Raw genomic sequence first — 22,578 nt, forward strand, 5'->3', positions numbered from 1 at the left:
GGCTGAGAGAATCCTGTGATAAACTTCTCGTATTTAATCCATTATATTTAAAACCTGCTAACAAGAATAAAAATGTTTGGGGCCCACCTGGGGTTAGTGACACTATTCTAGCAAGCCAAGCAACTGGGCTGATCTAGGTCAGTGTCCTGTTTCAGCAGGAGATGGCTTATGACAAGCTAAAAGATACAAGCACAATTATATTGTGCTGCTTTCCCACAGAGAGTCGGTTGCCCCTGGGTCATTAGCAGTTTAGTTCTAGAACAGGGCTGGGAAGGTATCCTGTTATGTTGGTCTCAGGAAACTATCAGAACAAAGTGCAAATAACTGGTTAAGCAAATAAATGCTTAATGCTTTTGAAATGCTTTATGAATTCTTTTCTATTTCATAGTCCTCAGCAAGATCTAAAGTAATGAATATTTCAGTTCAGATAACATTTATTATACATGGCAATACCATTCTCTCTTCACTAAAATTTTTTTAAAGAGCCTAGTTGGTGATTTCTCTTGCATTAGAAATAGCCAAAAATAAAAGCCAAACCTGCCTTTCTCTCCCTCATGCCACTGAACAGCCAAGAACATAATGGGACCTTTAAACCTAATGCCATCAACTCATATGTCCTATCAACTACCCAGTAATCCCTGACATGGCTCTGCTATGTAGGTTGCTATGTAGGGTTCCTAGCAGAGGCATGGAAAGGGCTCAGGCTGTGCAATCAGATAGCGTGGTACCATAACTCAACTGGGTTGAGCCTTAGTATCCTGGCCTGGAGAATGGAGACAATGTCTGCTTCTCAGGGATATCAGAAGTATAAAAGCAGAGAGTAAACGTAAAGTGCCTAATTTAATTCCTAGACCCTAGGTAGGACCAATAAATGTCGGTTCCTAGGCTGCCTCCCCACACTCCACCCAGCAGTGAGGGACCCACAGGAACACTCTCATACCTTCTGCTCAAGATGTGCTCTACGCAGAGACACCCTCTGTTCTAGCTTCTGGAGCTCGCGTTCGTGTTGTGCCTCTGTTTGCATCTTGATTTTGCTCTGGTAGGCATTGAGCAGCTCCATTTCCTGCTGGAGCTGTAGCCTCAAGGCCTGGCATTCTGCTTCTTGAGCCTCATCTAGCCGTAACTGTGGGGCACAGAGGACAGACACTGTAATTCACCTCTAGTTCACTGTACTTGTTGACTCCTGGAAGAAGTTTCCTTGTTTGGATTGAAATGAATCCCCTTAGAAAAACGGATGCCCTGGGTACATTCAAAGTTAGGAATCAAAAATAGTAAAGTCTGCCCAGTGGGCTACAAAGTTCTAAAACCACATTTTTTTTCCCCCAACCCTGGGGGCTCTGGAAGCAGGCTCCTGAGTTTGAACTCCAGCTGTACCATTCACTTAGGTGCGTTACCTTGGCAAGCACTTTAACTTCTCTATGCCTTTTTTTTTTCCATCTGAAGAAAATAATAGTTCCTATATTCTAAGAATGGTGTGAGGATTAAATTCATGTAAAGTCCTTGGTATAGTTTTTTTGCAATACTAAGTGTTCAACAAATAGTAGCCGTTATCATTATTTTGGTTTTGACAAGACTATTTCCACGTTTATTTTTCTTTAATCCTAAAACCATCAAACATTTAGATATCCTTGGTGCTAAACAAATCAATCTAGTCTCCATAAAACTAGAGGAATATATCACAGTACCACTATGCTCCTAGTCTGTAATATTGGCTTCTATTGGCTATACACATTATCCTGCCAGCCAACCAATCTATAACTCAAGTGGTTCAAAATCTCTACCTCACTTTATTACCTTATAGGGCATATTCTGGTTTGAAGCAGTGAAGTCCAGATTATAAGGATGCCTAGCAAAGTTTCCCTTGTTTCCTGCAGAACCCAAACTTTGTATTTGTATTAACATACTCATATCCTGTGTGGAGAGTGGGCCAAGCCAGCCCGCAGAAATACCAACCTCCTAAATAGCAGAGTATAACTGTTTCCAGGGTAGTGCATAAGGGAAGATTTTTGGCCACTACCAGGGTTGTGTTTAGGTATGACGGCCTCCAAGCCAGCCATGCATACACTCCTCCACCCCCTGCCCCAGGCTTGGGTTTGTCTAGATTTAGCAGGCCCTCAGTTCAGCTGAGATCTAAGAACCCTTGATTTGGACAACTCTAACTATCTACATGTTTCCATACAGTCTACTTTGCCAAGATGCTAATTCTCCACCTGATGCCTCCTTTACTCTGTACAATTTGTGACAATATATCTCATTTGAGAAATGATCTTTTGAAATGTTATCAGAGCAGTTTTAGAAAATTATTTGCATAGTATCTTCTTTAGTACTTTTGGATGAAAAACACTAGCGAGATCAAGTGAACATAAAATAAATTGTGATATTTCCAAGATACTTTCTAATAATTAATTCTAACCAGCTTTCATTCAAACCCACTGAAGAGGATTGCTCTCTTTACTCTCCCAGTGAGGGATGAAGTAAGGGAGAAGAGACACCAGACATGATGAACAGTGAGTGTGCAGCAGATTTGGGCACAGCCTTACAGATAAAGGCCCAAGGGCTACTGGCTCACTGTGAGAATTGCCATTGCATCCCTCTTGACTTGGGAGTTTCCTTACAAAGAAAGAGAATGAAGCCCTATTCTTTTCTACCTGTCTAGCACTGGTTGCTATAAGCCCTGGTCAAGTGGGTAAGTGGCTTCTCCTATGGGCAATTTAGTTCACCAAATCATTTATTTTTGTTTAGAGCATATTATTATTAAGGTCAGTAACCAGGTTATTCTGTACCAACTTCTGACTCTACAAAGGTTCCAGTGCTAGAAATCAGAGGATATTCCAATATTTGGTGTTCATCATTCAAAAGCTACACAGATTAAAACCATTAAAAAGTATTATGAGTATAGGTAAATAAGTCTGTTTAGATTCTAAAATGGTTTAAACTGAAGAAAAGAATATAATAGAAGCACTATAGTACAGCAGTGGCAGTGGCCAAGCATATAGACTTTGAGGCAAAAAAAAAAAAAAAAAAAAGAGAGAGAGAGGTGATGGTGTACAAATCCCAGCTGTGCCACAAATGAGCTCCTTGATCCCCTAAGCCAGGGACTGGCAAAATACAGTCCACTTGGGCAAATCTGGCTTGCTGCCTATTTGATAAAGTTTTATTGGAATACAGACATGCCCATTCATTTATGTCTTCTCTATGGCTGTTTTACACTACAATAGTGGAATTGTGTAGTCATAACAGAGATTGCATGGTTCACAAAACCTAAAATATTTACTATCTGGCTCTTTAAAGAGCATTTGCCAACTCTTGCCTAAGCAAGTGGTTTTACTTTACCAAACCTGTTTCCTCACAGATAAAATCAGGTTAAAACAGTAATTGAAATTGAAAGGGATGCATAAAAATGAAACACAAGAATACCACAATATACTTAAAGCAGAGCCTGGCACTTAGTAAGCATTTAGCAAAGGATAGTAGTAATTTCATTCATACTTTTGTAGTTCCTCCACTCCCCACCTCAGAAGAAAGGGCATTTCTCTTTTTATTCAAGGGCCATCATGGACCTATATTCCTGATCCTATTACATAACCAATATTCACTGGGCACTTCTACATGAGAATACAGGTGCTGAGAATACAAAAATCTTTTCAACTTCTATGTCCCTATCAACCCTCTCTCCTCCTTACCTTTACCTCTGCCTCTGCATGCCTCACCTCTCACTCCTCATTCTGATCCTAGCCTCCTACTTACATTGTTCATATCAAGGTCACAGTGACCATCATAAAGTGGTCCTTTTCTTACTAGATCTCTCAGCAGCATTTGATATAGTTGATTACCAATTCCTTCTTAAAATCTTTACATTGCCTTCTGAGATACCATACCATCTTGGTCTCTTCCTTCTTCTCTGGCTTCTCCTTTTCCAATTAGTCCCTCCCTTACCTGGTAATGTTCCTCAGGTCTTTTTCCTGGACTTCTTCCTCTAATTGCTCTAAGGAATCTCCACTATCCCAAAACTTCATAACTACCTTCTGTATGAACATGACTCCCACATTTCTCTTCTCAGACTTCACTTCTTAAGTCCACACTAGCTTATCCAGCTGTCTACTAGACATTGGCACCTGAACATTCCCCAGGCCCTCATGTTCAATACAACTAACATTAACTTATCTTTCCCTTCCCTCTTTTGCAATCTGCTCCACTTCCTTTTTCATGATATATGTAAATGGCATCACCATCTACCATTTTGCTCAAACCAGAAGACTGGGATCATTCTTAACTCTTCATTCTCCACATTCCATTTGTCACTGAATGCTCTCAATTCTACTCCTTGTCTAGCTCTCACATTTATTCACTTCCCCCTTCATCCTGACTGTCCTCTCTCTAGGCTAGCCACCACTCCCTTGTGCCCTGGTAAAAGCAGCAAGTTCATAAATGATCTCTTTATATCTGCTCTTGCCATCTCCCAGGCCATTCAATACACATCCCCAGAGTGATTGTTCAAAAATGCAACTCTAATGTTAGACCCCTGTTTAATATTCATCACTGGCTTCCCATTACTTTTAGGATAAAGATAAAAATCTTAGGGCTGCAAGCCCCTATCTGATCTAGCCCTTTCACCTCTCCAGTCTCGTTTTCATGTATCTCTTCCTCCTAGTTCTCTATATTCCAACCATCATGGATTTCTTTAAGTTCTTCAAAAGTGGTATTGTCCTTCACATCTTTATACATGTAGTTCCTTTTGCCTGGAATGTGCCCTCTACACCTCAGCTTAAATAATCATTTTGTTAGCAAGGCATTTCCTGACTCTTCAGACTAGATTAGCTCTCCTGGTTATACAGTCTGCTGGCACCCTGTGCTTGCTCTGCCTTAACACCCAATAGCAGTTTCCATAAAAACATGATCTGTAAGTATCTTGTTTACCACAGAATCCTGTGCCTGGAACATGGTTTAGGCACTCAGTAAGTACTTGCTGAGTGAGTGAATGAATGAATGATTGCACTGGGTCCCACCCTCAGCCTAAAATCATCTTCATGCCTTTCTCAATTGACAGAAGTTCTTTAACTCTGCCTTCTCCTCTAGGTATAGCTATGTTTCTATTTTCCTTTCCTGCCAAGGACTTGGACCATCTCACTTAACAGTTTCTGTCTCACCTGTAATCACTTTTAACACACTATAATGTCTTATATTCCCACCAGGGCACTGATTGTCTTTGACAATTAATGGACAAACCCAATGTATACCTCAAAGTTCATTATTTTAATTGGTCTCTCTGAAAACATTAGGAATCACCAGCCAGAAACTTTTGTTCTGGCTCCTGTGATATGCTCTCTACTGCTTCCCTACCCAAATCTCTGATTACTCATCATTTTGGGTCTACTTCTACTCAGCCCTCAAATATTGGTGTCTACCAGACTCTGCCCTTAGTAGCCTTCTCTTCTAATACTATCTCCTGTTCCTAGCAGATGTCATCTAGTCTTGACAGCTACAGTACCTGCCCCCAAATACCAAGAATGCCTAACTTTTTGTCTTTAGTCCTCATATTCCTAAGAGGTCTAGATTCATACTTCTACCTGTGTCTTTTTACCTGGACATCTACATAGCTAAAATAACATGCCCACAACTTAGTCATCTTCCCAGGCATCCAAAATCACCCTTCCTTGTTTTTCTATCTTGGTAAAATGATGAATGACCTGTTCTACTCTGTTCTCAAAGTTACCTCTCAAATTGACCACTGGGTTCTTTTGACTCTTCTAAATTTTTCTCAAATCCTTCTTCTCACCCTCTCCATTTACATACTGTTAGTTTAGGCCTACATAATTTTTTACCAGGACTATTATAATAGCTTTCTAACATCTCTTTAACCTATAACTGCCACACTACTGCCAGGATCTTTTTATAATACAAATCTGATCTTGTCACTGCTTCAGCAGCTTTCCATTGCTTACAGAATCATGTCCAAACTCCTTAATGTGACTTTTGAGGATCTGACTCCCAACTACCTACCTGCGTTCCCTAAACAAGCACTCTATTCTCCTGTTAGAGCAATTACTTGCTGTTTCTTAAATGTGCCATTCTCTTTCAGTCCTTTGAGTCTCTGAATGTGTTGTATCTTATTCCAGGAATGACTTTTTCTTCTCTGCTTGTTGGGTGAAATGTTTAGAACTCATTCCTTGTGTATCCTTCACTGAATTACCAAGCAAGCTCCCACCCCTGGCTTACCAAGACCTTTATGACCTCTCCATTTTTGGCTCCCATAATTCTCCTTGAACGTTGGTTTCACATCTAGGTTCCTTCAGTCCCCAAATACACACTTTCCATCTTTTGGACCTTTGCCTATGGTCCCTTTTCATGGAACCTGTTTACTTCGCTGAATTCCTTTAAACCTCTTGACTCCAAATGGGAAGCTTTCCCTAGACTAGATGTTCTTACTTGTCCTCCCATTGCTCTCAGCACCTCCCATTTCATAGCACTTATTATGCTTATTACTGCTTAATTATCTGATCTCCTTGCTAAACTGTTAAGTGTGAAGGCCGGGGCCAATTGCTGTCTATCTAGCTCATCACTATATCTCTGAGTCCAGCAGAGTGCTGAATGCAGAGGCTTAGTAACTGTTTATTAAATGAATGTGTCTGTGTGTCTATCTTCCTCACTTGTCTGTGAGATCCATAAGGGTAGGGGCTCTGTCTTATTCATTTGTGCCTGATATTAATGGGTCGGGGGTTTGTGGTCAGTAAATCTTTGTTGAATAAACATATTATATGCATATGTATCTATCACACCTTGCCCTGAAAGTCCCTACATGCCACAGGTCTGATTCAGCATATTATTCCTTGAGTTCTGTGTTATAAGACACACTCCAGCAAGTATCCACATTGGCTTGGCTTTATTCAGCGTTGTCATTTCCTCAGTTCTTTGGGTAGAAAATCACCAGTATCCTAAATTTGTGCAAGGATCATCTTGGAAACAAAAGGCTGGATCTTGAATTTTCTTGATTCCCAAAGGTCTTGGAACTGTGGCACCAAACCTAACCACTTACCGCTTGAGAGGCCATCATTTCATTTATACTCTGTTCATACTGCTCTGCCAAAATGGCAAGTTTTCTCGTCTGCTCATCTTTCAGTGTCTTTAAGATTGTTTTGTGCTCATTCTTTGGAGTAACTTCCAACTGGTGATTCTTGAGTGCTTTATACTGTTTGGTCTGTACTTTGCAAGTGTCCTGAAACTGTTTTTTAATTTGCATTTCCATGGCCTGTGTTGAGAAAGCAACAAATAAAAAATAAAGACACATCAGTAAATACAGAAAGTTATCCTTTCTAATGGTGCAATACAGGTACTGGGACCAATCTGTCTTTCATAGTTTCTTTTACAATGATGAATACTGCTAGTGGATAATAATGAAATGATACAAATGACACACACGGGAGTTAACTCTACCAATACTTTTGGTTTTATAGTAACTGAATAGTAGTAATTTTGAATTTACAAAAATGTCTTCAAATTAAAAAGGAATTGTTAAAAGGGCATGAAAACTCTAAGTGGATTGTGTAATACCATGAAGCTTACACGTTAAAAAGTTTGACCATTTTAATGATTTCCTGGTCAAAGTCTTCAGTGTGTTCTGTTTGCTGTTTTTCTCTGTTTCCAAGTGAGAAAAGGAATGGCATGTATAAGCCAGTTCTCACTGTTCTAGTTTATAGTATTTTCTCGAGAAACTGATAAAAGACAACATCTGGATAGTGTCTCACCTCCTAACCCATTTCTATTGGGTTTTAGCATAAACAAATAGGAAAGTGATTTTAGAACATTTTTCCCCATTAAGAGGTTATATTTGAATGTCAAATACTTTCCCCATTAAGGGATTATACTTGCTATGTATTTTTGCAAGGAGAAGGTGAAATATGTTATTGTAAGGCTAGACGGCATTCCATCAGGTTGTTTCATAGTCATACGAGTATTATTTCATGAGTATTTGAGGATTTGTGATGACAGAAATCACTAACTAGACAGGTTAGGATTTGGGTAGAAGAGAAGCATGGCCACTGTTTTGGAGGGTGATCTCATAGCTGTGCCATGACTGACAATGCCCTCCCTGACACACAGCAACTGCTTAGTCCATACAGCTTGTTAATTAGCAGTCAGATGAAATTATTTTGAGACAGTGAGGGCCAAATGAATTTCTCAACATTCTCTTATAAGGTATAGTGTATGCCTGACACATGTAGATTTATCCCTGACTTCCATGTCCATGACAGATGGCACTAATAAGTCATTCTCTTTCTTACTAACTGTGGACATGGCTTCCGAGTCCTTCTCAACAAAGCAGCATGCATGGTAGTTACTACCAATAATCTGACTGTCATGAAAGTTGAAATTTATCTGCCATATACCTGCCAGGCAACTTTTCATTTCTTGGGATTAGAACCACAGATTGCTGTTTTTCCATACATTACAATTTTAAAGAGCACAGGTCATGAAGCGATCAGAGAAATTACAGATCAGATACAAAGAGAAATTGAGAGATCATATAGTACAGTAGTTTCTAAAAGACCTTGCCCAATGGCATCTCTTTAGGAGCTTGTTAAATATAGACTCTTGTGCTTCACATCTGGAGATTCTGATTCAGTAGGTGTGGGGCCCAGAGATTTTAATTTTAAAAAGCTGTCCAGGTAACTAACTCTGACAACCACATTTAGGAATGACCAATCCAGTTCAACCCTGTCCTGGACCACAATAGGAAGATACTTCTATTTCCTTGTACCTTTAAGTTTTTTGGCTGTTGCCGAAGTTCCATGACATGCTTTCTGTGCAGTTCCCTTTCTCGTCTCTTGTTGTACTCCAGCTGGTTTTCCAGTTCTGTCTGGTGCTGTAGACGGATTAGATCCATGCGTAGCTTCTGTAATGTGTGCAGCTGCCTGTACTCTAGCTCACGGGTGGACTCGTCATGCCGGATCAGCATGGCATGCTCCATCTCCTTCTGGGTCCTCTTTTTATTTAGTTCCTGAATTCAGGAACAAAAGATAAATGGAGAGAGATGAAAGGAGAAGAATTAGAAGGAATGCACAACTAAGTGAGGGACGGCAAGGAGTGACACTGCTAAGTGTCTCTTAATTAAACCCATTAGTATCTAATCTCTAAATGAGATTAGATGAACAATCCCTGGAGATATAGGCTATGTTTCTGGGTCCACCATTTAAAATATGGGAAACTTCATGGCATCATCTGTAAAATGGGATTACTCCTACCTGACTCCTCTGAAAACCAATGTGGTAAGCATAGGTACCAAGCAAATGTTTCTTCACTTAAGTGAGTGGTTTGCAACCTTGGTTGCCCATTAAAATCACATAGGAAGATTATGAAACGTAAGATGCCTGAATCCCATAACCTGAAATTCTGATCACTGGGCTGGGATGGGGCCTGACAGCAATATTTTTAAGAGTTCTCCAGGTGATTATTCTAATATAGAACAACACTGAGAATCACTGAATTAAACTGATAACTGAAATTTTCTTAGTTTTCTGAGAAATACCCTGTTTTTGCATATATCAGAAGTGGCCAATTATCTATTTTTTAAAATCTCAGTTCAGGGATGCTGGGAAGAAGCAGGTGTGATTTCTCCCCTTTCCTCTTTTCCATTATAGACTGCTTGATCATTTCTGATCTAATAATTCTGCTCTTCTCAGTTCTACTTATGTCTTTTTTTGTTGGGGTAGGGGAAGGAAGAAGGAAAGGAAAATAGAAAATAGAGAGGAAGTTGGACAGAAATTTTGCATTCACCAATTCAGAAATATTTTCTGAATATTTTTTGAATATCAAAGATCTGAACCATGTAATCTGGGTACATAAAATGCTTAGTAAGTCATGAAATTTGTCCTCAAGCTGCTAACACTCTAATAAAGAAGTATAATAGACTTTTATTGAACTGTATGTTCAGCTCTCCACTGACTGAGGTAGAAAGTTTACCCAACCTGGGCCAATCTATTTTCTCTCCTGGAAATCTCCAGATTCCAACTGAGATTCAGTGATGGTTAATCTCTACATGTGGCTGAATTGAGGGACATAAAAAAACTGCACAAGAGGGCACAGAGGATCAGAGAAAGCTGGGTTTTAGAGAAAGAATAATAAAGAGAAAAGAGGCAGTGCAGGGAATACATTGATGATTAAGTTCTTGACTGCTCTCCAAGCCCTTCTATTGGCCCAGCTGCATTTCTGCTATTGAGTTTTATGAGACATCCCTATATTCCTATAGCTAATTCTCTTACTTTGCTTAAGCAAGCTCAAATAAATTCCACTTAATGTGTGACCAAAACAACCTTAATTCTGGGAAATATTTTATGTGCAAATTTTTTTTTTTTTTAAAAGAACAAGGTTGCAAGTAATGGGTGTTATAAAAGGAGATTTTATAAGATTTCTGAAAAGGGTAGTGCCATACTATGAAGAAGGTCAAGTAAAAGAGAAAGCGTTTCAGCCGGACTTTAAATGAGAATAATGGGGTGTCTCTCCTCTCTAATGGCATCCTCTATAGGAGAAAATCCAAGTCACTTATTTCTACAAAAATATCAATACATTTGTATATTGGTGTGGTGAGAATATCTCGTATACTTTGGCTTCTATCCATTTGAAAGAAGTCATCTTAACAGCACAGCATCTATTACCTGAGCAGAGCCACTAATCATTCATTTATTTATTTAACAGATATTTGTTAAACACTTACAAAGTGGCGGGCATTGTTGTAGGCACCAGGGATAGAGTAGCAGACAAGTACATCCCTGAATGGGGCTTATCTTCTAGTGTATAATATAACTTAAGCTTGTTTTAAGGAATAAAAAATAACCTCCTAGAGCATCTCTCCCCACCCCCTCTGGCATTTTTCTTTTCCTTATTTTATTTTTCTTTACCTGGACCAGCAAATGTTCTTTATTAAAAAATACAAAAAAAAATTTTTTTTTTAAATTACCAACTGGCCCCTAGGTGGCATCAAAGGACAGTGAGCCAATCCCAGAGACTAAAGTTATCCCATACCAAGGACAAGGACGAAGAGAAAGCCAAGTAAAGTCCTTTAAATAGGTCAAGGTCCTGTTCCTAGGTCACTATGTCATCTGTGATCTTTGAATACCAGGAGTCTCAATACTAGTCATCTATATATCCCATACCTTCCTAAAGTGAGAAATCCAAATCAAGACTGAGCTGCCCAGAGCCCTGGGACTCATTGGGGAAAGAAAAAAAGACAAAAGGAAAACAATGCTTCTCTTTATGTTTAAGGGAATGCTTCAGGATGCTGTCCACAGAATACTTGAATCAGAATTACTTGGGTCACAAGTGATTGGTCTTTGTAACAAGCTATCCAGGTAATTCTAATAGACACTGAAGTCTGAGAATCAGTGGAAGGATATTCAGGATGTGAGTCAGAATTAAGTATCAATTCTCCTCCACTCCCTTAGGTATGGCTTTGGCAAGTCTCTTAATGTACATTTTAGTTTCTTCAAACGTAAAGTAACTACCATGAACTACTGTTCTTGTGAAGATGAAAGGCTGTATGAAAATGATTCAAAATATATAAATAAATGCCATTATTATTTTTCTGTATTCAGCAGTGAATATCTGGCACACAATATCTTAAATCTATTTTTATAAACTATTAGAGAGGAAAAGAGAATAATATTAATGAAATGGCATTCTTTTAAAATTGTAGGTTGTTCTCTTTACCTTTAATTCATATTCTGAGTTACTATGGCATAAAATGGTAAGCTGCCTATAATATTTAAGCCAGGGTAAAAACATTATTCAGTTTATTATGAGCCCAGTGCTATATAAAACAATGTGTAATGTATTTTCAATTTTTCAAAGTGATTCCATATATCTAAAACAAAAATAAAGAAAAAACCCACAAAAAATTAAAAAAAATTTAATATCTCATTTAATTCTAATTGCATCTTTATGCAGTAGCAAGGTTTTATCTAGTAAAGCATTTAGAAATTGTGAGACTAACATAAGGTCATATGACCTCTAAAAAACAGAACTGAGGCAAAAACTCAGGTTTTTGGATTTTCAACCTTTTCCATGACAAGATATCCCAATACATGGCTTATATTTTCTTGTTTCTATGCTTTTTCAGTCTATGATACAATAAGGTGAAGAATTCCTGTGGTCTACCTAGACATGAAACAATGATTGTTTTATTTTTTTCAAACGATAACATACAATATCACATATACTTTTAGGTTATGTAAATTAAACAAAAGGAACTGAACAATGAAAAAAAAACCAAATTTAATTGTGCAGCAGATTCTGCCACTGTGTGCTTATGCACCAGGGGGAATGTGAGGTGAGAGACATGAAGCCCCATTTCCCTCAGTCCTCACTACATTCTGTGAGCAATGAACCAAGAAGCTGAATGAGCTCAGTGTTGAAATGTAGGTAAAAAATGGCCCTTAACATACTTTATGTGAATCTATCTCCTGTGTAAGATGTGAGTCCAGGGTGTCACTCCTAACATGTCTCCCCTAATTATGTTCTAAGCATTCTATTTTATTTTAAGTTTTGAAAGGAAGTGGTATTAACTTCTTTAAAAGCAATCTCACTCATACCAAAATTTTGCCCTCATGCCCACTGAGGTTAAGAACTAGAATTCAAACTTTTTTTTTTTTTTTTAAAAGATTTATTTATTTATTTAATTTTCCCCCCTCCCCTGGTTGTCTGTTCTTGGTGTCTATTTGCTGCGTCTTGTTTCTTTGTCCGCTTCTGTTGTCGTCAGCGGCACGGGAAGTGTGGGCGGCGCCATTCTTGGGCAGGCTGCTCTTTCTTTTCGTGCTGGGCGGCTTTCCTCATGGGCGCACTCCTTGCGCGTGGGGCTCCCCCACGCGGGGGACACCCTTGCGTGGCACGGCACTCCTTGTGCGCATTAGCGCTGCGCATGGGCCAGCTCCACACAGGTCAAGGAGGCCCGGGGTTTGAACCGCGGACCTCCCATGTGGTAGACGGACGCCCTAACCACTGGGCCAAAGTCCATTTCCCGAATTCAAACTTTTAAACAGAGCTGTTCTTAGCCTATGGCATTTTATGCTTTCCTAGTTTCAGTTCTTGGTTTTAACAACTGGTTAGAAAATGGTAAGCCTCTGTGTTCAGTGATGATGGAGGAAGAGCCTCAAACCTGTCTATGGTGATCCTTTTAGATGTTTCCATTAACTAATAGGATTGTTAATATCCAGTTTTGGCAAAAATAGAGGAAAACAGGCACTCTTAGGCTTTGTGGGTGGGAATATAAGTTGTTAACAACTGTTTTAGAGGGCAATCTATCAAAATCTATTTCAAATTTTAGATGAACACATCCTTTCATCCACTTATGAGAATATAGCTCACGAAAACCTTTGCCTACATGTAAAAAGATCCATGTACAAAGATGTTCTCTGTAGCATTGTTAGTAAAGCTGTAATACGTCAAAAAACAAATTGCCCACTGAGAGGTGCCTCATTAAACAAATTATTTTATAACAAAATACTATTAATGGTTAAAAAGAGTGAAGCAGACCTGTATGTTCTAGATAGTAAATGAACAGAAAGAGTTATAGAACAATATAGTGGACACCTGTTATTTTTTGTAGGTTCAGCATCCATTTCCTCCTCTTCTGATAACAGACTGCTGAGCAAGGGTAGGCACATTACCCAGTGAGTCTAATCACCCCTAGGAATTTGAATCTTGAGCAGAAATGATACAAGACCAAAAATGGTTAGAATAGATTCAGTCAAATGTTGATTTGAGAAGGGCCCATTAGCTCTTGCTCCCTAGGTACAGAATTTGGTTTTCCAGTTTGTTCTTCATCTTTTTTGGCTTGGTTCTTAAGCTCTGTCACCTACCCCATGTTCCTCTAAGAAATTTCGTTTCATGCTTAAGTCAGCCAGAGTTTGATTCTATGGCCTGCAAATCAAATAACTCCACTGATACTAATGTGATTTCATATTTTTAAAGTTAAAGTTACATAAAATATTTAAGTTATATGTATATAGGCATACATACAAAAAAACTCAACACCTGGAAGTATATATACCACATTAATGGTGACTGTCTCTGGATAGATACTGGGTAGGATGGGATTATCAAGAACTTTCATGACTCAATATATTTTTCTATATTTGTCTTTTTTCCAATGTTATTTTATTACTTTTGTAAATGGAAAGGGAAAAAACTAAAAATTTTAGTATTTCACATAGAAGACTCTGGAATAAAACTAAGTAAAGGAAAATCTGGGCTTTAGAACAATACCTTTATTGAATAATCAATTATTCTTAGGCCAATTGGTTAGAATCTGACACTAATGAAATAACAGATGTAGTTTCTATCATTTTTGAAAGATACCTATCTTCTACAGCTTTTATTGACACTGTCCTCTTAACCTCAGTCTTCCTTCAAATACATTATTAGAGTAACAGTAATAATTGCCAGGTAAAAATAATCCCAAATACCTTGTTTCTAACTGGCTATTGGTCTTTTTACTTAAATTTTTTGCCTTCTGACAAATTCATGTCTAGTATTGAACTCATTTTCTTATCAAAACCTCTCTGTAAGCATCACTTTCTGCCCAAATCCACAATTCTCCATCTCAAAATAAAAAAAACAATTTTTTTAAGGAGGTACTGGGGATGGGACCCAGGACCTTGTACATGGGAAGCAGGCACTCTATCACTGAGCTACACCCACTCCCTTCCAAAACACAATTTGATCCTCATATTTTCTCCTCAGATCCTAATACATGCCAAGTTCTGTTTATTTATTTGCATTTTAAAAAAAGATTTTAATTTATTTATTCCTCCCCCTCCTTGCTGCTTGTGCTCACTGTCTGCTTTCTGTGTTCATTCACTGCATATTTTTCTGTGTCTGCTTGTCTCCCTTTGTTGTGTCATCTTGCTGTGCCAGCTCTCCGTGAGCATGGGCTGTTAGCAGGCACAGGCCAGCTTGCCTTCACCGGGAGGCCAGGAAATCGAACCCAGGGCCCCCCATAGGTAGACAGAGTCCAATCACTTGAGCCATAGCTGCTTCCCTATTTATTTGTATTTTTAAAAATTTATTTCTTTCCTCCTCTCCCCCCCCAGTTGTCTGCTTTCTGTGTCCATTCACTGTGTGTTCTTCTGCGTCTGCTTGTATTCTTGTCAGCAGCAGCCAGAATCCGTGTCTCGTTTTGTTGTGTCATCTTGCTGCGTCAGCTCTCCATGTGTGGGGCGCCATTCCTGGGCAGGCTGTACTTTTTTCATGCTGGGCGGCTCTCCTTACGGGGCGCACTCCTTGCACGTGGGGCTCCCCTATGCAGGGGACACCCCTGTATGGCAGTGCACTCCTTGCGCGCATCAGCACTGTGCATGGGCCAGCTCATCACACAGGTCAGGAGGCCCTGGGTTTGAACCTTGGACCTCCCATGTGGTAGGCGGACACCCTATCTGTTGGGCCAAATCCGCTTCCCATATTTTGTATTTTTAAGTTCTATTTATTTTATACTTTGATATATGTTTCTGACCCGCTCCTCTCTTTTGACAGCTACCATCACCATCTTAATACATACCCTATTTCCTATAACGTGATCTCTTTAATCCTTATCTTTTTCCTTTAATTTGTGTTTCTCAATCTTTTTTTCTTGTTGTCACCCTAATAAGGATCATTTTTATACTTTTTCCTCCCAATTGTCCCCCTCCCTGAAATTTTACTACTACAGATCTGCATATTTGTTTATATACTGTGGCCCTTTGGAGGTTTACAAACCATTGTAATATCTCAGAGTTCCCTTCCCCTGACAACCACTGTTTACTCCCTTGGGGGCAACAACAGCCCCACTGAGAGTACATGCTCTTGCTCATCCTGTATGTCACCACTAACACAAACTAATCTCAATAAAGTAAAATTTTAGTCGTATCTGTCCAGCTCAAAAATATTCAGTGGTTTGTCCCCCTTCCAATAAAATGAGAAAAAAATATAAACAGCCTAAACCTAGTCCATAATGTGCTCTATAAATTAGTCTGCATCGCCTTTCCTTATTCCCGTTTTAATACGGCTTTCCAAAAAGCCCATACCAATTATTTTTCCTACTAACTGCATGTCATTCTTGTTTCCCTCATGCTGGCTAACACTGGGTTTTCTCAAACTTTGATATTCTAATAATGTGTTAGTTCATTTATGAAGTTTTTGCTGATTATTCCAGGTCACAAAGATTTTCTGTTGAACTTAGTACTGCAACTGATTCATATTTTCAGTTCTTTACCTCAGTTAACACCACCATATCCTATCCAATTTCCAAGTTAGAAACTTTGAAGTCATTTTTTACTTCATTTTTGACTCCTCCCTCTTCGAAATTCCCACAAACATTTGGTCAAAAATCACTTCCAGTTCTGCTTCAGAAATGTCACTCAGATCTAATCTCTCCCCCACCTTTTTTTTTTTTTTTAATCCCCACTGCTTTTTAGAAAAATACTTTTAATCTTTTTTTAAAAAATAATTTTATTTTATTTTTCTTCCCCTCCCTCTCCCCAGCCCTGCTGTTTTTGGTGTTTGTGTCCATTTGCTGTGTGATCTTTTTTTTTTTTTTTTTTTTGGTCTTCTCTTCTCTAGGATTCACTGGGATTTGATCCTGGGGAACTCTGATGTGGAGTGAGGTTCCATCAATTATGTCACTTCAGTTCCTGGTCTCTGCTGTGCTTCACCTTGACTCCTCTCTTTGTCTCTCTTTTGATGCATCATCACCTTGCTGTGTGACTCACTTACTTGCATAGACATTGGCTCGCCATGTGGGCATTCGTGCCAGCACTCGGCTCTCTGTGCAGGCATGCTTTCTCTTCTTTTTTTTCTCCAGGAGGCCCCAGGGATCGAACTCGGGTCCTCCCATATGGTAGGCAGAGGCCCTATCACCTGAGCCACACCCGCTTCCCCTCATTGCTTCTTCCTGGCTATACCTAGAGAAAGAGCATTCTAGCTGACCCCACTGTAATTTGCTTATTACTACTCCAGCCTATTCCTCACACTGATGCACTTATTTTTCAATTAAAAAAAAAAATCTCTTGATGTCAGTCTCCTGCTTAAAAAACTCTTAATAGCTATTCACTGTCTTCAGGCTAAAATCTAAATGCTTTATAACAAACGAAGCCCTCCACATTCTGCCTCCATCTACTCTTGTTTTGATGTTTCACGCATACACACAGAACTTTAGTCACACTCAACTTCTCATCAATCAGTATTATTCTAAGCCCTTTTACGACCATATGCCCATGGTACTGACTTTATACGTCTACTGTAGTACTTAACATATTTATATTGTAATTAATCTATTACATGTATCTTTCTATTAGATTTAGGACTACTTAAAGGCAAGGATAGTATGTCTTTCTTGGTGACCAGTACAGTGCCTGGCATAAAGAAGGCACTTGTAAGTGCTGGATGACTGAATGAATAAATTACAGAGTATCATACTGTTAATTTAAATGTTTCATGTAGAGTCACAAAATATACGTCCTTGCCCAGCAGACCGAAAACAAAAATTCTGTTACTCATTTTTTACTAGACTGTATGATTTGTTCTGTTACATTCATTTGGGAGGTAATTACTTGTTCTGTAGGTGGACTTTCTCTTACCATTGATACATTTATTTGCTGACTTTTTTTGTATTTCCATTCTGTGCCAGGTACTGTGCTAGAGGCTAAAGATATAGGAGTGAACAAAACAGACATGGTCATGACCCTCACAAAGCTTATTGTCTCATAGGTCAATGACAATAGTTCTGAACATAATAAATACCTCCCGAATATTCTGCTGCTCCACCTCATGCCGCTTGATCATTATCTTCCGCTTGAAGAAACGACAGTGTTTGTCGTAGTACAATCTTTGTTGAGTGAGAAGGTGGGCTTCCTCTTCAGCCTGTGTGTGCTGCAAGTTCTCTTTATGCTTGGATATCCGCTCTTGCTTTTCTTTCTTGGGTGTGCTATGATCCTCATTCATCTCCTTACAAAAAGAAGAAAGGAAAAATATGCCGATCCCATCAAACAAAATGAACCATATGGTCTATTGCAATAGTAGGCTAAACTATTTGGAAAGCAAGTGAAATGTAAGGACAGAAAATCTTGGCATCATATATTGCCTCCCCCCGCCACCAACTTTTAAAAAATTAGTTAACTGAGTAATAAGTGAGTAGACTAGTGAGTTTTCATGTCTCTGGTTTCCCATTCTCAAAAATAATTTGTTCACTCAAGTAACTGTTCACTGTGAAGGAGCAATCAATATACACTTACCAAGCACCTCTTATATGTCTGGCACTGTGCAAGGCACAAGAAAATAATTATGAGCAAAAGAACACAATGTCTGCTATTGTGGAGCTTTATATATATAGCCCAGAGTCAAATATAAATTAAAGAACCAAGAAATGTATTTCTTTGGTAACTGCTCTGAAGGGAAAGTACTTGAGCCTACAGGAATGTTTAATAGAAAAGATTTGACCTTGGTAACAACTAAGCTGAAATTTGAAAAACTGGTAGGAGTTAACCAATGGGAGAGGAGAAAGAAGACTATCTGGGTAGGAGAAACAGCATGAGCAAAAGCCCTCGGGATGGGGTGGGGCATGCTGTAATCAAAAAAGGCTGGAGAGGTTGGTGCAGTGTGACATGAGATGAGGCTGGGCATGGGGGCAGGACCATCAGAAGCCTTATAGGCCAAGTTAAGGATGCTGATCTTGAGCTTAGGAGAAATGGGTTTTATACATATGGGATGTCAATAAGATATATTTCAAAAAGAAGACTCTGGCTGCCACATGGAGAACAGAATAAAGGAGGCAAGAGAAGATACATGGAGATGGCTGGGGAGACCATTGCAATGGTCCAATGAGAGAGATGATAGTAACTTGAACAAAGGAGGCGGTGACAAGACATTGAAATGGAGAGACTCCGAAGACAGGAGGTAACTATGTAAAGGACACTAATGTGAATTTCAGGAAAAAGCATTCTCTTCCTTTGTGATCAGAAGGGTGAAAAAGGCACCTATATTTTCAAAAGGAAAAAATTAATAATTATTTCAGACCATATGGAAAAAGGGAAGGAAGAAGTGAACCAGAATAGTTAAGATGTTAATCTAGGAAGAAAGTAAAAAGATCACTTTCAGAGAAAATACAAAATACAATGTACTCTTCTTTGTCCATACTGACATGCTTGACCTATAGTATTTGGTTAACTACTCACATGGTTGAAATCTCTCTTAATTGCTAACACCTTTTTTACTTAAGGGTTTGTGATGCAGACATTACATGTTTTTATACTCAGCCCATGAAGTCTTTTGTAAATCGAATGCTAACTTTCTTGTTCCAATGAGGTCTTAAGTGAACTCTTAGAATCAACATGAGAAAGCACTGTTGCCAGCCTGGAGTAAGCTGGGGTCACAACAGGAAGGTTGGGTGACTCACCTTGTCATGCCAGGACTTCATTACTAGGTTTGGAATTAACCACAAGATTGCACACCCGTTAAGCAAACACAATCATAAAAATCCACTCCAAAATTGAGAACAAATAATTTCTGGATCATCCATCATTCTGTATTACCCATACCACCATAATCTATCAACAGCTTTTATCATTCCTAGAATAATACCTTTCAATATATCAATATCTAAATATATATGCCACTTTAAATAGTCTGAACTAAGCTGAACTCCACAAGGGGTGACATTAGCTTTGCACAGAAAGTTTTACTGAGGCTATCTCAAATTGGCTTTAGGTATGTTTTTCTTCAGGAGCATGCTGAAAGACATTAGTTTAGGCCTAGGTTGTCCTGGGTTCATAAATCTGACTATGGTGAGTCAAAAATAGCTTTAAGCCTGAAGGCTAAGTGGCGACTCTCAAATGCTGTTCTGTGGGAGAATCTTCTAAAGGTAGAGTTAATGCAATCTCCAAATATATATCAAATATTTCAGTGTTACAGAAGCTCAAAATGGTGGCCACAGCTATAAAGTATGGCCTTTACAGCAGGGAGTTAGAAATAAGAAGGTATTTGTAGCTGAAAGAATTTCAAATTTTCTTATTGAAAAATAAGAAAAATCTTATTTCTCTGATTCAGCAATATCTTTTTACTAAGAGGTAACAACCAGGCTCAAGCCAATAACTAGGAGAAAATGGGGAGAATGTTAACCTTTTCAATTAGGCTATTTCTCTCTACAGTCTGGTTTTTCAACTTTACAGTGTCAGATTCTCCCCACTCAGGCAGTTTGGATGACAAACAATTTCTTGTCAGGCCGACAATTACCAGTGACAAAGTTTTTAAATTTAATAGGGCAAAGGTCCACCCTAAGTTACTTACTATCACTTCCTAATGGGAAAAGAAGCGGAGAGGAATCTGGCTAAGTCCCTTAATATTAACCTATAAGAGAAGAATGCGAGCTCAAACATATAATTGTATATTTTAAAACAATGCCACATATTGAATTTCATTAAACCTTAATACACTTAGGCTACAAATAAGAAATCTTAAGTCTTAGGAGAAAGAAAATCTATGGAACCATTGGCAATTCACTTGTAAGAACTGTTGGAAGAACCAAAGGCATTTGAACTTTCAGGTCAAATTTCAGCCCTTCAGGAGGACTCTGGAAGTCCACTAGTGCTTTTCATCCAAACATTCAAGAATCAATCATTCACATGTACTGTACAGTAATGATAGAAAAAAAGACATGATCTCTGCTCTTATGACACTTCCTAGCTAGGAGGGTAAGAAGTAGATAGTACTAAAAAAAAAAAAAATTTCATTAAAAAATGTTTAATTAAAAACTCTGGTGTTATGAAACCAGAGACATTTGTTCTCATGAAGACAGTCAGGAAAGGCTTCCCAGGGAAGTAATATTTGAGTTTAGGTCCTAACAAACAGTCCTAAGTCTTAAAAGGAAGAGGAGTAGGCAGTAATAGGAACTAACTTGGCAGAATTGTAGGGGAGAAGGGTTGAGTATGGGGAGAACATCCTGGTCAAGGAAGCAGCATGTGCAGAGACCTTGGGGGAAGGAAGGGAAGAGCATGATACACTTAAGGAACCAAAATGGAACCATCGTGACTGAGTAGCAAAGAGGGAGGGGGATTGATGTGAGAGGAGACAGGAGGGTAGGCTGGTAGCAGACCAGCTAGGGCCTTCTAGGATTCTCATCTATCCTAAGAGAATGGGACTCCAATGGATGGTAGAGCAGGGGGTGATACGACTAGATTTATGTTTTGAAAAGACATAAATTGCAAGTGGGCAAGAATGGCTTAGAGTTAGACCAAGTTCTTGAAATGTGGTCTCTGGGCCAGCAGTATCAGCATCACCCAGGAACTAAAAGAAATGTACATTTTGAACTCTACTCCAGAATCAGAAAATATAAGGGTGAGGCTTAGCAATCCATTTTAATAAGTACTTCAGTGCTTCATATGATTCTGATGAAAAGTTTCAAAACCACTGGATTAGATCTGCATCTAACCATGCAAAATGAGTCAATTTTACGTTCCAACCATTCCAATGGCAACTTGGAGGCTACAAATAATGACACTCTTACCTCTTTTATTTTTTCCTTACAAATCTTATACTGCTTCTTTTGACTTTCTAAGAAAGTTGTCAAATCTTTCTTCTGCTGGGCCAAGATCTGTTGCTGGAACTTCTTCTCATCTGCTGCAGCTACCTTTGCCTGATAAAATAACAAACACAATATAAGATGAATCTGTTCATTGCATAGAATTGAGTTGTCTCAGTTCTCCAGTGCATTAAAACAATATATAAGTGCTCAATCACATAAAATTTTAAAAACAAATATTGATAAAAAACAAAATAAAGAACAGTCTGTTCTGATTCTTTTGTACCTTAAATAAAAAGGAATAATACTGAAATTTTTACCTTTGAAAAACACATTCCCAATATGGGAAAAATATTAAGGTGGTGGCATAAACATGTTTTATTAAATATAAATGTGAGACAAAAAGATAACTAATATGTAACATTTATGTAACCTAAAGTTTCTTTAAAATACAGAAAAAAACTTTAAAAGGGAAAAAAAAAGATAACTAAGGATTATAATAAAGAATTTTTATATTTTTGGTAGCCCAATGTTAAATTATAAAAAATGGAAAACCACAACTGATCATTTTTATTCCAAGAGTCAAACTCTCATTAATTACTCCAACAATCAGACTTCCTAAAGGAGTCTTTTCTAGTATAATAGGAAAAATCGCTGACATTTTTTTCCCTTAGTACTTTTTGCAATCTGTAACAGTCACCATGGCAATTTTGGGGCTCCTAAATGAACAAGACACAGACCAAGTATCAACCCCAGAAAGTGACCAAATATAAGTTTTAGGGAACCATTAGATAAAGCATGTAAGTAGGGTAAAAGATTTAGGAGGGAGACAGGAAAGAGAGGAGGCTTTATGGCTCCTTTTATGTATCAGTTCAGTTTTAGCTTCCATTATCAACTTAATTCTTTCCTCATATTTACTGAGTCAAATTCCCAAGAAAGAATCTGACTGGTTTATTTAATCAACATCACCCTTGTTTGGGCAGAGGTTTTCATGCCAGGCTGCCTCATAGATTGATGGCTGTCAGGGGAATGCTTCTTCCACA

General features: G+C 38.5%; 1 protein-coding gene across 3 annotated transcripts in view; it reads right to left on the reverse strand.

The window, feature by feature from the left end:
- The window catches only part of TAOK3 (TAO kinase 3), a 207,164-nt gene that overhangs the window by 1,376 nt on the left and 183,210 nt on the right, over nt 1–22,578 (reverse strand). For all 3 annotated transcript variants that reach the window (XM_071209813.1, XM_058281443.2, XM_058281442.2), the window contains 5 exons: nt 21,521–21,649; nt 17,764–17,967; nt 8,756–8,995; nt 7,034–7,246; nt 941–1,123 (listed from right to left, as the gene is read on the reverse strand). In XM_071209813.1, coding sequence (XP_071065914.1) covers nt 941–1,123; nt 7,034–7,246; nt 8,756–8,995; nt 17,764–17,967; nt 21,521–21,649 — 969 coding nt within the window. The remainder of the gene's footprint in view (nt 1–940; nt 1,124–7,033; nt 7,247–8,755; nt 8,996–17,763; nt 17,968–21,520; nt 21,650–22,578) is intronic.

The sequence above is a fragment of the Dasypus novemcinctus genome, chromosome 19 (genome assembly GCF_030445035.2).
Source record: "Dasypus novemcinctus isolate mDasNov1 chromosome 19, mDasNov1.1.hap2, whole genome shotgun sequence".
Lineage (NCBI taxonomy): Eukaryota > Metazoa > Chordata > Mammalia > Cingulata > Dasypodidae > Dasypus > Dasypus novemcinctus.